The sequence below is a fragment of the Lonchura striata genome, chromosome 2 (assembly GCF_046129695.1).
Source record: "Lonchura striata isolate bLonStr1 chromosome 2, bLonStr1.mat, whole genome shotgun sequence".
Taxonomy (NCBI): Eukaryota; Metazoa; Chordata; class Aves; order Passeriformes; family Estrildidae; genus Lonchura; species Lonchura striata.
In genome coordinates, this window is record NC_134604.1 from 66137547 (window position 1) to 66154489 (window position 16943).

At 35.0% G+C, this 16943-nt stretch overlaps 1 protein-coding gene across 5 annotated transcripts in view; it reads right to left on the reverse strand.

Annotated features, from left to right (window-relative positions):
- The window catches only part of NBEA (neurobeachin), a 451486-nt gene that overhangs the window by 78833 nt on the left and 355710 nt on the right, over positions 1–16943 (reverse strand). For all 5 annotated transcript variants that reach the window (XM_021541930.3, XM_021541926.2, XM_021541925.3 and 2 more), the window contains 2 exons: positions 12403–12518; positions 3699–3811 (listed from right to left, as the gene is read on the reverse strand). In XM_021541930.3, coding sequence (XP_021397605.2) covers positions 3699–3811; positions 12403–12518 — 229 coding nt within the window. The remainder of the gene's footprint in view (positions 1–3698; positions 3812–12402; positions 12519–16943) is intronic.

A 16943-nucleotide genomic window follows, 5' to 3' on the forward strand; every position in this document is an offset into this window, starting at 1 on the left:
TCTCAACAAAGAAGAAAATAAGCAGATCACCTGATGGTTTGATACTGAAAAGATAATCTATGTATCTGTGACAGCCTCATTCATTAGCTTTTGATCCTGTCAAACAATAAATATAACCTTTAACCTTGTATATGTAATGAATAAAACTTGAACCTACACTGTCTAATCAAATGAGAGGTGCAATATATTCCACTGCTCTGGCAGATTCCATGCCCATGAACCCTGGTTTAAATCCAAAACTATATGTAAAAGGAAAAACATCAAAAAGCTTTCAGAACAAAATTTCCAAACACCTAAAAGGAAAAGGACAGAGGAATTTTCAGACTAATATTTAAACATAATTCTTCTGAGAGAACAAGTAACATCTGGATGTAAAAATACCACAATAAGGAGTGCCACATAAAATCAGAATGAAATGGAATGGAAAGAAAGGACAAGCTACATGTTCAATATGGCTTTGCACAAATGTAAATATTTAAGTTTGGACTAAATGCAAAAGTGCATGTTTTACTCCATTACTGACATTCTAAGCAAGACAAACACCCCTAATTTCATCTCCAAAAATCATATTAATTGCATTTGATATGTATGTTCACTTAAAAGTTGTGATATCACAAAGGTGGTGTATATATACACCTGTATATATTTCTGTATATACCAAAAGCCTGGAAGCCAAACAAACATTTAAAATTTTGAAAAATTGTGTAGTCAGTTATCAGAACTGACACTGGAGTATTGTATGAACTTCAAGCAAGAATACACAAAATATTTTTTAAAAGCTAGATTTAGCACCTACATTTAACTACAAAAACTATTTTAAACCAAGAAAACAAAGCATGGTAGGTGACTTTTCATTTCATTACTTTTGTGGGCTTTTACCAATATATGCAATAGTGTTAAAATTCTAAATAATACCAAAACATTTTTTGAGGACTATAAATTGCTAAATAGCAAGGACAGAGGCTTTGTGAAACTAAGGAGGGCAAAATTTACAGGGAGACAGAAGGTCAGGACCTGACAAAGGAGATTTTGTCCATCAACAGTTTAGCTGGAGGTTCTGATCTGCCATCAAATCTGCAGAAACATGTCTCCATTGCAGGGCAAAATCTGACAGAAGGAAGTTGCTCCTCATGGAAAATATACTGAGTGGGCCTGCCCCAGAGGTCTGGCTGAGGCTTGATAGCACAACCTCCTTCAGTATTGTTAACAATAAATTACTAACTCCTGCTTTTAAGCACCAGACTACTCAGAATTCACCTCCATGAAAAGAAAAGAAGGGACTCACAGATACAGGACACTATCGAAAATTAACACAGAATTGACAAGGCAATACCTCAGAGACATTTGAATTTCTAAAATTTTTACTGATAATGCAAAAATGGAAACAGGATGCAAGTAACTCTGAACAGCCCAAGTCAGGCATTCCATACAAAACGGCCACTATATTCTGAAATAAATCATTAAACTATTTTTCCTTTTAAAACCATGGTGAAATGAAATCTATCAGATATTACTATAATGAACACTGCAAAAAATTGACAATTACAATTGACAACAACCCTAATCATCCTGAGGTATTCCACAACAGTTTATAAATTTCATATGTGTTTTCTCATACATCCATGGGATAAATGGAGCCCAGGTATTGCCAGAAAGAAAAGGTAATTTTCCTTGACTAGTTCTGTGTAGGCTTTTCAGAGGTCAAAACCCTAGGTGTTCCAGAGGAAACCACCGATAGATTTTGGTAAATTTTTAAATTGGCAAGAAAATGTGCACATTGCATGGATTTTTGATGAAAAATAAAGAGCCGTGGACTTGATTTTACATTTCTTTTTGAGGAGAGCACTAATAACAGCACAGTGATGCTTAATAAGCTATACATGCACTAATTCCATAATGAGTCTTTACTAACTCATGAGTAAACCAAATCTACACTACTTCCTATAACAATTACATATTTTAGTAGGTTACTATAAAAATTTGGATTGAACCAAACTAAATAGCTAGAGAAGGGCTCATGAGACACTGTCTAATCTTGTTGCACTTCACCACATGCAGTGCTATTAATATGTCCAGAAAGTGAGTTTGAGAGATTTTGAAAAGTGTAAGCACCTTAATGAAAGGTTTATCTTTCTGAACAACTCTAAACCAGCAATACTTTTATACATGCTAGGGAACAAGCCAGTGTAAAATGATCACAGGTCTTTTTTTAAGTCACGTCTGTGGATCTTTTATTGCTCTTGGCACAGATTTCAATGGTGTTACACAACTGAAAAACACATTTGTGAAACATACCTATAATACTGTGAAATGTCAGAAGTTTTACTTGACCTAATGGAAGTATCAAACAATTTATTTCCTTTTGAGGCATACTGTGAATGTACTGTAAATTCTGGGTTTATTTGCTTATTTATTATTTTTATTTGTCTAAGAATATAAAGAGAGTGTAAACGTAGGTGTCTCTATCCTCTATTATGAATTCAAGTCCTACTCAAATTATTTTGGATGCCTTACAAAAGCAGGCTTCCAGGAATGGTTACAACACATCTGGAGGTTTCTGTAACCACACTCTTTTTTCCAGCAGAGATGAATCTGTCAAATATTCAGGGCAGGATGTCTCCATTGCTCCCCAGGATGTGTACTTGCAGGGAGAGGAGGAAAGAAATCCAGACTTAAAGCATAAACCCCAGAAACACTCATGTCTGCCCAGCAGCAGAAGGGAATGCAGGGTCTGCAGCACAGGACTGAGGAACAGGCCCTGGGGGTCATTTTCTCCTCTCCAGCCTCTCTCCTAAAGGCAATGAGTGACAGCTTCCTGTGGTTTTGAACCTCACTGAATTTGTACTGCCCCCTCTTGACTGAGGAGCTGTGGTAAGGATGCAGGAAAGCTGACACACCAGACAACAGAAACCTCACACTGGGGATGTTGCAGGACTATGCACTATCCTGATACCTTCTCTGGCAAGAGAGTGCATACAATTTCTAAGTTGATAGCAAACAGGAATGATACTTCCCACAACTCAGTTTCAAGACCTCTTTTTTTTGCCTTTATTTTAGCTGGCCAAAAGTAGAGCCTCTCCATATGTTTCTGCTGTGCTTGGCCAGGACAGACCTTCCCTGCAGTCTTAAAACAACCAGAGTACCAGAGCTGGATATTGATGACAATGTGGTGCCATTAGAGAAAAAAAAGCATTAGGATGTTTTTTATTGTAAAGTACTAAGTGCCTAGATCTGGTTGGGCAGAAAAAAACCCAATAAATAACAATAAGGACCAGATACTCCAGAATCTAAAATACAAAATATCTCTTTACTAACTATTAAATCAAAAGAAGATGATGATACTATATTACTATTCTAGTCACTGCAAAATAAAGTGATATTCATCAAAGCTTTTTATTTCCAAAGGATCAGCTTTTATAAACTAAGAGGCATAATTAGTGAGATCAAGTGGTCAGATGCACTTCTGTTCCATACATTAGAAGGTACAGAGGAGTTGCAGATTTGCAGATTTGGAACCAGATAAGTCAGGGACATGGAAGCAGCATAATATAGAGATTCAGTATAAAATAATTCTAAAATAGAAACATCTATTTCAGACTTTTGTGAGCTTAAGACCTTACTTAACCAGATATAAATATAAAACAAAATGTATTTCTAAAAGGGCTGGCTGACTGTTCTTTAACAAGAATGAAGCATACCTTTGAAAGATCTCTGAAGTTGCCTGGAAGGGTCAGATCTAACTCTTCGGACTCATAGTTTGTTAAAACCCACGGAAATACAGGGTATTGGTTCAGATCATTGTATGTTCGTCCTATTGAAAAAGAAAGTTTTAATAATTAGGAAATAGTGTCCACTTGTGCAGCTAGAAAAAAATGTAGTGGTTACATTTTTGCATCACATGTTCCCAGTTCCCACCACTTTGAGAGAATCAGGTATAAATCTTCCAGACAAAAGCAGCCATTTAGGTGCACTTATCTTGAACCAGAAGTCAACACACAAACTAAAATAATATAAAAAGCAGAGTATCTTTTAAGATCAACTAAAATGCACCATATGCCAATAAACACTTTATTTTTTATTTCCATTAAGATATTTTTATAGCATGAATGTAGATATCAAAAAGAACTAAACTATTACTTTCCTAGCAACGTCATGAAGTATCATAGCTAGCAAAGATAAAATGAGACTTCAAACAGCAAGGGTATAAATTTAAGGTTTGCTAATCCATCATTCCTGTATGGTTCTTCTTCACTGAAGAAATGCTGAGATTCCATGGCAACTGTGGAGTCAAAGTGATGAAAGTCATGTTTGCTGTAACACTATTTTTTAATCACTTCGAAAATTTAAAAATAGTTGTCTCATGTAAAAGACAGAGCTGACTACACCAGGCCACTCTCTTCAATCATGAAAGAAACACTGCTGTCATCCCAGCAGCTCAAATGTGCAAAAACCACCTATAGATACCATTTCAAAAGAACAATCATCAACTGCAATGAACTAAAAATTATGAATTCATCACAAAGAAAAGTGTGTTTGAGAAAGGCCGTTATTTTTATATTCTCTATTATTTAGTAGAATCTAACATTTCAGTGACAAGACAAATGAAATTTCTTAGTACAGAATTGTCCATCCTATTGCTATCGTGAGAACCACACAATATGCAGCATAAGTCTTAAAAAACAACATCAGGTCATAAATATATGTGTACGTGTATTTATATAATATAATTAGCAGACTGAAATAATCCAGGTTAACAATTCCCAGTCCTGCAACAGATTTACAGCCCTGTCTCACTAACTGCTTCCTTCCACATTCTGGACAGATTCCTGGGGTACAAAACCTGGCGCAGGAAAACACAGACTTCCTTGTTCTGAGTAGCAGTTGCAATTCTCCACAAAAATATCACTTCTGCCTTAATGAAATGCGAAACTTTCACTGCTCTTCAAGCACCTTATTTTTTCAACAGAAGTTGATGAACAAAAAGCATGTTTTTATTTTGTACATGGTTTCACTGAATAATATTCTTAATAATTGTGTGTCCTCATATTTACACTCTGAAAACATAGATGTTGGCAAGAATACAAAAAAAAATTAAGGTGCAAATGTAACTTTGTCAAACAAGCAATTCCAGCACTGTGCGCTACATACACAAATAAAGATGGATAGAAACAAAACAATTTCTTCTTTAATATCAACAATGAATGAATGAATGAATGAATGAATGCAAAACAACTCTTTTGTTGAACATGAATATGTCAAACAACTGTATCAAAGAGTATACCAGAATTTATCCTTATAAGGGAGGAAAAGGAAAGGTATGCCCAGCTAGAATATTTATTCTTTTAAATAGAATTAAAGGAGGGCGCTCTATATGTTTTGTAGGAAAACAAATCTGCCTCATTTTCTATATCCTTCAAATCAGAATATTCTTTTCTTCTTTGGCAAGGGTTTAATTGCATATGACTTGCAAAGTTTCTTGAGATTTTCAAATTTAGGGTGCTTTAAAATATGGCCTCTATAAAACTACCGCTTCATACAATAAATGTTTTTCTTTCCAGAATTCTCATCAGAATGTTTAAGTTAACAGAAGAGCATGCAAAATCTTTCAAATAGAAAGACATTTGTGTTTATGCAGAGAGCTGACTAAAAGAACTTTGAGATCCAGGAAGAGAATGAGTGAGAAGACTGTGGTCAATTACAAAGCATAAGCAAAAATTAAGATTCTGCAGAATGAAAATTTGTATGGAAAAGAGCTCATAGTAATAAAAATCTTAAACCGTATCCATTTTATAGAAGTATTTAAAAGTGAGAACATCCTTTTGCAAAATTTTGAAAGGAAATGTAGGGTCATAAAAGATTATGCTTTATTTTGAAATTGAGATTTTTTTCATATTGTGATATCATTTAATTTTGATACTTATTTCATTCATTTCATACTAATTCAATTTCAATATTCAGTCCACAAGATTTTGACTGTTTATTCCTGTTCCATATGGGAAAATCATAAATATGTGAATAGGGCAAGGAAAAAGCAATCCTGAGCCTCACTAGTGTATGAGTTCTCTTTTTCTGAGGGGTTACTTATAGTATAGACACATGAAGAAATTATCATGTGACATTAGCTCCATGTCAGAACACTGCAGTAACTCCTCTGTGCAGTTTTTTACCCCACAGTGAGAAGTAATTTGAAGCAACTTCTCTCTCAGTTTAGTTAAGATAAGTTGCAAATAATGAAGCCTTCAAGATTATGTATTTGGTAAATATAAGCCTTGTGAAAAAACTTAAAATATTCTCTTATCTCCTACTTCAATTTTTATAAAACATGTTTTATTTATGAAGATAGTAAATACTAAGAATAGTTCTTAATTTGTTTAATAAAAAAGTTAGTGATCTGTTTTTTTCAATCCAACAATTTCCTCCTTAATATCAACAAATAAAACTGACTTGAGAAGATGAACCTAATTTAAATTGTGAAAGGAGACCAAACCTACAAAGTAAGACCACACATCTCTACTTATCTGAGCAGAGGACAGTGATCTAGGCCTATAATGGGATTACAAATCCCTAATTCTAAACATGCATAAATATTAGTGGCTTCACTTTATTAGAAATGCTGTCTTGATCTGTTCTGGCTTCACAATTGATTATTTTCAGAGTAAAGTCAGCAGATGAATATACTTAGACATTTTATCAATTGTCTGGTGCTTCCAACAAGAATTATTTGGTCCTTTCTTTAGCTAAATAAATATAGAACATAAACCTGTAAGACTATTGGTAGTCCCTATATCTTTTCAGAGCCTTCAGATTTCCCCTCAAGTAGGCTTACAGAGATTAATACTAAAGGCTGAATATTAAATATCGCAAGCCCTGTGACACTAATCTACTTGAACAATAAAAATGAGGCATAGTAAATGAGATCTCAGAAATACTGGATATGTTTCTTCATTAAAAAAAAAAAAAAACTTTTTAATTAAACCATCCAATTTAATGTTTTTATATGGCACTTTAGTTTCTAAGGTAAAGTGAGCTAGAGACAGCTGACAAAGAAATTATAACTGCAATTCCTTGGTGAAAATGTTAATGACAGCAAAATATTGTTTAATTAGATGATTGCAGCATCTGGATTAACACTCTTTAAGAGCGATGTTCCTGTGCTTGTCTGCTTCTTCACACTTTACAGACATTTTGTCATCTCTAGGTCATTAGGAAAGAATTTTTAATGATTTTTCTGGAAGTAAGTAGTTCAAGTTACATCTAATTAGATGACAATAATAAGCCCAACACATGCAGTAGCTAAATATATACATAATTAACCAGTGAGGGCTTGTACATCACAGAGTAAAAAAGTGGAAAATGCTAAACAGGCAAAAAAAAAAAAGGTGAGGGGAAGAAGTTCATCTGAATTTATTACCTAATTGAGGATGTAATTTTTTTCCATAAACCTTTAAAAATAATCCCTGTCCACTACAAGAAATTACTCACAAAAATTATGGATGCAATTATTCTTCATTTATTTTAAAAGCAGTGGCATGTAGGATTTAAAAGAATTAAAAATCCAATAAATACAAATGCAAGTACACGTTTAATGTACTGCAATTTGAAATCAAACAGCAGAAATTAGTTAAATACTGAGAAATAAATTTGAAATCTACACTTCTAGCTAAACCAGTGAGCATTGCAATGATATTAAAAAACAATTTCTTGTTCTCACTCCTCTTGATACCTTTTGCTGTAGTGGGATTACTTTTAAGCACTCTTTTTAATAATCTTTTAATTGAGAATAGTAAAAATTCCTTGTTTCCTGTATCACCCAGAGGGTTCAGTTGACATATATGCTGGTCCCATGCAGAGAGGATAATTAGTATAATCACAGCAAAAACAAAAGGATCCCTGAGAATAAAGCAGGTAGAGGGAGGAGGGGGGAGGTGACCAGGAAGGCTTATGTCTACAGCCAGGACAAAAACCAGGGCCATGGAGAGTATAACACTAAGACTGATTGATAAGTAGCAGAGTGCAGTGTTTACCTTTGGGAGGAATGCCCATAGCTGTAAACATGATGAAATACGCTCGAGCCAGAAAAGAGGGCAAGAAAGAGGTGAAGAGCTTGGAGACAGAAGAGGGAGGTGAGAAAATAGCTGACTAGAGGGCCAGAGAAACAGGTTGAAACAAGGCCTTAGAGAGTTTTGAAGATGGAGACAGATTTGGAACTGAAATTGCAATGAGACATAAGGCCAACACAAATGCCAGCAATCAGACAGGATTGGATAGGAAATTATCTAGAAAGAGATCTTTGAGAGCTGAAGTAGAAAATTATTAAGCATATGTAATCTGTGAGCACAGATCACAGCAGAAACAATTAATCTAAACATGAAGCATGGCAATGTTTCTAGGGGGTAATAGGATGATGTAAGAATTAAAGAAAATGTCATAGAATGATGGATTTTTTTCAAGAGGATACTTCAAATATTAAGGACATATAGAACAGCTGGGGGCCATGCTTCTCAGGACAGACATGCCAGCATGCCAGGGAGAGATTTAAGAAGAGATTAACGTTATGTATTTCAGCAGTTCTGTTGTACAGAGACCAACCAGTGTAATTATCAGTATTAATAAACAGGCAAAGGACTTCTTGTGGGAAAGGACCCAACTGCATGATGTCACAATGAGAGACATGAACTGGTGTCAGAACCCTCACTTCTGAGCATCACTCTTCCAAGGCTACTGCTTCTTGTGTAATTTCAGAGGAGGAGCACAAAGAAATGAGTGCTTTCTAACTTTTCTGCAGAGGGCTGGAGACTAATTAAGCACCATTGTAAGAAAAAAAGGGAAGCTAAAAAGAATGGGCAAAAGATGTACTAAACCACTTTGTTAGTGGACCTCTATTTGGATAAGAAAAAGCAATGAAGTGACCTTACCTATCACCCACATACCAGTAGATAATACACAATTTTTATGTGTCAAACCGCCATGTTTCTGAGTAAGCTACAGCTCAAATTTGCTGAATAAGCCAGTAGGTGCTTAATGGCAACATTAATTAAAAAAAAAAGAGGATGGATATATTTCTCAATATATCCAATAGCTGAAAACAATAATACTGTTAGAGAATAAGATGCTGCTTAAATAAACAATTATATTCTAAAACTAGGTCATTGCTGCTATGCTAACAATTACTGGCAAAGAACTTGTAACTTATAAGTGGATATTTCTTATGGAATCTCATTATAAAGGAGTATAATTACGACTGTAATTGGAAATTGGATTTCCAAGAAGAAAGAAAAGAAAGTACATGTTTACTTAGGAAAGGAGGTCACAAGTATATTCAGTACTCTATTTTTGTGTACAAAGTAGAAAATTCTGTATTTTCTTCTGACTGCTGAGGATCCTGTCTATGGTGCATATAAGACTTTGTGTCTGTTTAGTACAGGTGTACTTGGACAGTTATCAAAACCAGGGCAACAAGTTAGTAGAGTTTCTTCTCTTCCAGTACTGTATTTCTGGTAGAGTTATTAATTTTGTTAGTGCTTCATCAAAAAACACCTTTTTGAGGAACACCTTTCAAAAAGACTTACAGAAATGCAAGCACAGCTGTAAAAGCAGTGGTGTCACTCAGGCTGCTTCACAGCTCTCAACCCTGCAGTTTCCCAGATCTCAGGCCCTGGTGATGCAAGGTCATGCAATGATGGAGTCAGGATCAGCTTGGGGATGTGAGAACTTCTAGACTTTCTAACATATATTTCTTTTTAGATACTTTCTTCCCTTGTGTCCAGACTTCGAGCTCATGTGCACTCTATTGTGGGTGGGTTTCTGCCTTGCCAGGAACTTTATGAGATTCTTAGCAAATATCCCAAAGCATTTAATGTGTTTTTGGAACTGAGCTTTCTAGATGAAGTGCAGACTTCATTAAAACTACAAAATCTGGTTGATCTTCCAAGAAATAACTTGAGGGGATTTTTTGCTTCTGTCAAAAAGTTGGAAAATTTTGGGTTTTGTTCCAAACTGGAATAAAGACCTTATTGTAATATATAGAATTGCCTGTTGGGTTTCAGTCAGATTTCATTCTCTGATGTTATTTTCAGAAAAGGTTTTGTGTGTGTCATTGGCAAGTTCATCTACCAAGGATAAATTATATTCTAATTTTTTTTAAAAATCATATACTGCTGAAACATTTTATGAGATGGTAGACAATTCTGAGAAATGAGTAAGGCATCCTATGCAATTAACCAATTGAACATGAACAAATGAGATTTATCTATAAGAGACTGATACCAACAAATCTACTAGAAATTAAATGCCTTGAGTCAGAGAGACAGACACTCCTAGGGATAGTTTTTTCAAATAGGACAGAAATTCAGGGACACACACAAAAAATAACAAATAGTGAGTAATCCTTCAAACCTTGGCCATAGCAGGTGGAACCTGGAATGCTAATATCAAGCCATCCTGCTACAAGGCAGATGAGTGACTTTAAATGACCTCAAGAGAATCCTGTCTTGTACAATCAGCCCAAGTGTTTGGCTATAAATCCTGCCCAGCAGTACTAGTATCAAACCACAGGTAAAAAAATATTTTTGTTGAGACCTCTGAGAAACTCTGAGGGAAACCATTCAGGCTGAAGCTTTTAACTGGTAGATATTTTAGTATAAGTGTTACTGCAATTTCTAAAGGACTTCAGACATAATGCTGTGTTTCAGGTTTGAATGCTTTGGTGAGATACCTAAAAAAAATTACCTCAGAGTTTTGAAACTATTAAAAATTTAAAAAAAAATTATATTGAAATGGCTTATCTTTTGTCTACTCTCATTTAAAGAGCTTAAATTCACTGTTCACAGAACAAATGAATACATAAAAAGGAAATTACCAGCGAAGGACAGTTCTGTTGATAATGTACTAGACAAGGACTGAGGGGACCTAGGCTAACTTCCCAGTTCTCCAGTAAATCCTCCAAGTTAAGTGAGGCAGCCAGGGAACCAGCAAGGGTCCACCTGCATTTCCTCATCACTAGAAGGGCAGCGGATGCGTGAGAGGCACGGAGCAGCTGGAGACAGGCCAGTGTCCAGAAGCAGGATAGAGGCATTCTGGCACTGCACCAGAGGCAATAAACACTCAGCAGGGCTCCTTCCTCCAGCAGAGACCTGCAGGACCAAAGCTAAAATGCTCGGGAACCAAGCTGGTGAGTCTGCACTGGGCTTCACCATATGGACTTTCCAGCCCAAACCTCCGGTAGTTTCATGGATTCTGCTTTGTGCTCCACTGCACAAGGTAAACATGCCCTCAGATTTCCAACTGTTCAGTGGTAACACTTCTGTATCACACTGGGATAAGTTGATGACACATTTATTAACATCCGTAAGATTCAATGCATGGATGATGACTACAATCTAAGCACAGAGGCCAGTGCCTGATGGTTCAAAGCAAGCAAGTTTGACAGCTCCTGAATTCTGCCACTGCCCTACTGGGAAGAACACTGTGACTGTCCCCAGACTGGTCAGCATAACAAGTGCTACCTTTGGGTTTCACACTTACATGTGTCTTATGTCTGGCCTGAGGACAACCTCGAGCATAAAAGTCAGGACCAAGTAAAATGAGAGTTGTAGCACTCAACTACAAAGTGATGCCTGGTGGAATTTAATTTGGGTTTCAAATTAAAACTCACTGAAGTGAAATGTCTGTATGAGGCTCTCCACAGGCAGGTTCATAAGCAGCATGCGTGCTACAGGCAGGAATCATAATAGTAGACAACCTCCTGGAAATCTCTGTATATGGTGTAGAAAACTGCTGCTTTTTACATTTAAAATTAACACTGGAGTTAACACATAGAAAGAGAAATTGAAAGAAATAATATCTTCCTGAATGTTTAATTAATGACAATTGCCAGAAAAGCTCTTCTTTTGCCAATAACAAATGGATGTCTATGGCAGTTATTTCTCATTTTAAATATCTAATCTGATATTATATTTCATCTCAAAGAACTAAATGAGAAAAGATGCTGTAATCTAATCATACCACAATCCAGGTGACATCTGTACTAGGCAGAATACTGTTGTTATTCTGCTGTCTAGTTGCTGTTGCTGAGAATGATGAAGTAGCGAAATTACATTTTCCCATTATTATTTCCAGACACTCTCTGGCAATGGTTTGTTGACTCTAATAAAGCTTCAGACAAAGCTGTCAGCAGAGGAAATGGCAGAGGGGGAGCAAGGAACAGCCTTCACAGTAATACATGAATCTAAAATCTCTGTGATAGGTTGTGCATTTTCTGATAAAATGTAACGTGTGTTTCAGAATATATCACAAAGCTGCAGCTGAATTCTAGAGGAATAAATGTATTCTATCAAGTCATGTTGCTTAAGACTTTGGCAAACATAAACATATTATGAGGGATTAAAAAGCCAGAAGCCTTACCTGCTATAGTATTGAGGAACATCAAGTATTCAAAGTTGGATATCTCCCGTCTCTGCCAGCGCTGAGTCATGTTGGAGGATTTATAAAGTTGTCGGGGTGTGGCCAAAGAGATTCTCCTAGGAAATACATTTAAAGAATGATTTTTTAAGAGTCTCATTAATTGTTAAGATGCAGGGCAACATTTTTAGTGTGATAAATTTCAAATCATCTGAGAGGCCTTTTTATTTCATTTAATGAAGTCAATAAGACACTATTACCCTTGTTTCAAAAATGTCTAAAATTAGGAACTATATTTTATCTCTATTACAGCATTGCAATAAATCAGAATAATGTATTTTATGGTTTATTTTATTCTGAATCTGGTTAAAAGACTGGGATAAAAAGAAACTGCAGACCTCCTGGTGCCAGGCTTGTCCAGAAGGAATAAGAGAAGAATATACTTTCCCTGCTTTAAAAGGATATATTGAGAAAAGTTCATTAATGTGAGTGAGTGGTAGATTAAAGTGACATGCACTTCCATCACAGGTTGACTATATTTATTACACAATTTGTGCACCTCCTCTATGGTCAACTACTCATGATTCTTTCCTATATCCCAGTAAGCTTGAAGATTTCTATTTATAGCCTGGTTTCTGAAAGAAACAAATTTTACTCAGTTATCTGCTCACATTTTCATCTCCCTGTCTCTTCATAATGACTTCTAAGTCACATTTAATTCAAATTTGGAAGAGGAGCAGAAGTATCTATGATACTAAATTTCCACACTTTTTTTTTTTTTGAAACCTACATGGTTGAATAAGGGGGAAAGAATCAAACTACATGCCAAGGAAGAGAAAAGCAGAAAATATCAAGTCTTCTATATTCAATTTGACAACATCACAATAAACAAATAGCATGCAGCAAATCTTAAATTAACCATTGTATATACTGTCCCTGGTTGGTAAAATATAGGGGACTAGAGTCAGTCTAGACTAACGCATTAAAGAAAAAAATCTGCAACAAGCAGAAGCAGTCTCATTGTTCAAAACTCATTTCTAGAGAAAATAGCTCTTGCCTAAAAAAGAAAGACAAGTAAATCTTTAAAAAGAAAATAAATTCATCTCCTCAGATACCTTTTTAAAAATAAATTTTGATCTTAGGAATGTGTAAAAATAGAGAAATGTTTATACCTGTTAAGAACAGGTATAACAACAATAAAAAGGACAATTCCTAATGGGTAAATTCAGTGAATTTGAAGAATGTATGTAGTAGTATTTACACAGCTTATCAAGACTAAAAAGGGACACCTAATGCTTCAGCTTTCAGTTGCACCCTGGGCAAAAGTGTGTGTTATTTCTAGACTCTGGAAGCTGAGTAACTTCTTAAAACTTTGTCATATACAAGGTGTCAAACTGGGCAATGTTTACAAAAATGCAAACCATCTTACTTCTAAAGATAAATGCATATACTTCTGGAGATGCACTAAACTTTTTCCAGAGAAAGGATGAGTGAGTATTGGCATGTGACTGGAGCGTATTACAGTTACTACAATTATTTGTCTAAATTGCCAGTGTTTAAGTTGTCAACGTCTGCCGTATTTCAGTTTCCAAAACTGGGCATGCAAAAATGACCATGCAAGTACATTTACACAAATATCAGTATGTTAGGTCTTGCCAGTTTGGCTAGTCTTATTTTACAGTAGACTTTAGGATACCAAAGGTAAATACAATTTAGCAGTACACAGGAGACAATGCAAAATATTTCAAAATTGTTTCTATAATGCTTTTGAAACAATTTATCTAAAGAAATATCCAAATGTAATCATACTTAATATTGCATTTCATAGAATAACTATTTTTACAGTCCAACTCTCAAAGACATATATTTTCCAGTAAATTCCGATTAATGCTACATACAAATTAATAAACACAGAAAATAAAAATACTAAAAAAGATCATTAAATTTACAAAGCATTTTGTCACAGACTTTCTGTTCCTCCCATGACAAAACAACATTTATGTATTGGCTTAGTAGCTGCTTTCAGACTTTATTCACAATCTCCTAGGGGGTCTCAAAAATCTATAAACTGTCAAGTGCTGGACTTTGCATTTGAATGCCTGATTTGAGTGAACTCTACAGAAAATCAAAATATACTAAAAACATCCTTATTTACTCCATATCTACAGCGTTTGAAAGATTCACATTCTTTTCAGCAGAGACTTGAAGAAATTATGCACAATAAATTGGTTCCACACCTGCTTGTTTCAACTAAGACAGGAAGACCCACTGTTTTCTGTTTTGCTAAAACCACCCAACTTTGATCAAACCATTTCTTTCTTCAATATGCCATCACCAATATGAAGATGCACATATGAATCTGCTCCCTTTGCTTCTAGAGAACTACAAAATATCTACTCAAAATGGGAACTGCAGAAGACTCTGATGTACAACAGAATGATCCAACTCTTCAATTTTTATACATTTAAATGTATTTAGAAAACAATTCATGTCATTTTGGTGAAGGAAGGGATGCTATATATTTCATATGTGGAATATGACACACCTCCTTTCAGAGTTACATTTAATTTAGTTAGATACAATGCAATGTCATACAAAAAATATTTAAGTATCTTGCACCTGCATGATATGTGTTGTGTTGCTCTGGTTCAGAGTTTAAAAAAAAAATAAAGACTTCTGAAAGTAATTTCCCAAGGAAAGGCAAGAAACTCATCGTGTTCATTTTAATCAAAGTTCTAAGAAGGGTTTTATACTTTCATGGCATAATTGTTAGTTTTTCTATCTCTCTCCCTTCACAAAACTCAGCCTCTGCAATCAGCTGTATTGAGATCTGGAAATCCATCACCAAGCTGCTGACATGGCAGAGCTGAGCTGATGTTGAATATAGTTACTGTAACAGCCAAAATACTTTTTTTTTTCCAGAAAAAAATTAATTTTAATTTCTTGATTTTATTAACTGAAGATATTGTTTTCTCTAATGCATTAATACCCCACAGAATTTCAGGGGAAGGTGTCAGTATCTTTAGAGGCAAAGATACTGTAACTTTTACCAATTCTTTGATCTCTGTAGGCTATGAAACCATCAGGCAGCACACAGCTGATTTCTGAGCTGTGATGTTGCCCTCAATAAAAAGACATCAGTAATGTGTGTGTCCCCTCTAACACCTGAGGGGTTAGAACCATAAAAAATAGTCTGATAATACCATGCTAAAAAAGTAGATATTATTCTACCTATGTAGAAACATATGGAGCTGCAGAAGTTAAAAGACACAGCATTGTTTGCCCAGTTGTATAATTTGGCAAGGTCATAAGGAAACTACAACCAATGCAACATGTTTCAGGAACAGTGAAAATACATTTATCAAAGACAGACTAATTTGATTACCAAATCAGTCTGAACTCTTCAACATGTGATGTATTTTAAAGATGTGATTACTTCTTTGTAACACTAAGCACAGGCCTGAACTCTGTTGAATCAAAGCATTAAACAAGCTGCTTAGAAAGGCAGCAAAGAGGCAAACTGAAGACTTGCTCTGAACAGCAGGTCTGCAAAGTCTTAGGAAGTCATAATGGTTCACCTGCTTCTAATCCTTTGAGCTATTACATCATAAATATTTCTATTTACTTCTACTTCCTTTCACCTTTCTTAATTCCAGGATTTCACCAGGAAAACACAAATACACCTAAAAGCCATGTACTGCATTAAAAGTAATTTACTTTTTGGAATGTTTCCATCATGAATGCAAGCCTTTATGATACTGTAATTAACTCAAGGTGACATTTATCATAGTATCAGAGAGGAAATATTACTTGCATAAATAGAACTAATGAACTTGAGCAAAACAACCAGAAAGGTCTTCTTTTGGTTCTTCTTAAGGTACAACTTATTCTGGAAAACTGTGATGATTAAAAAAAGGATAATGCTTTACTCAGTATAGCAGCTCCTTTTGGTTACTCAGCATAATTTTTGCCTTATTTTAGTTATACAAATAAGCATAATTTTAAAAACTAGCATTCCAGAGCCAACATATTCATAGGAAGGAAAACTATATTCTAACATCAACAAAAGATTGAGTACAGAGCAGTCATAGAGCCAGATTTCCCCTCAGTTATTCCACTGCAATCCTACTGAAGACAATAAGGGAATGTAGACAGGGAAAATAAGAAAAAAGAAGCATGATTATGGAGTCCTTATTGTGCATAAATCATACCCTGATTACACAAAAAAAAAAAAAAAAAAAAAAAGAAAAAAAAGAAAAAAGAAAAATAACTTCACTACCATATGCCAGATATATTCTGAAGGCTAGCAAGCCCATTTTCGATTCAAATCGAACTTTAATCAAAAAGGTATGGAAATAACTGCATATTATATTGAAGCTGAAACTCTTCTAAATAATTATATATCAACAAACTTTTTCAGACAATTATTCACTGAATAATGCACAAAGGATATGAATTTCAAAAGTAAAAAATGTCACTGTAAATATGAAATTCTGATTGAGAAATTTGCATTTTGTTTGTGCTAGAACATGTGGCCATTTCTA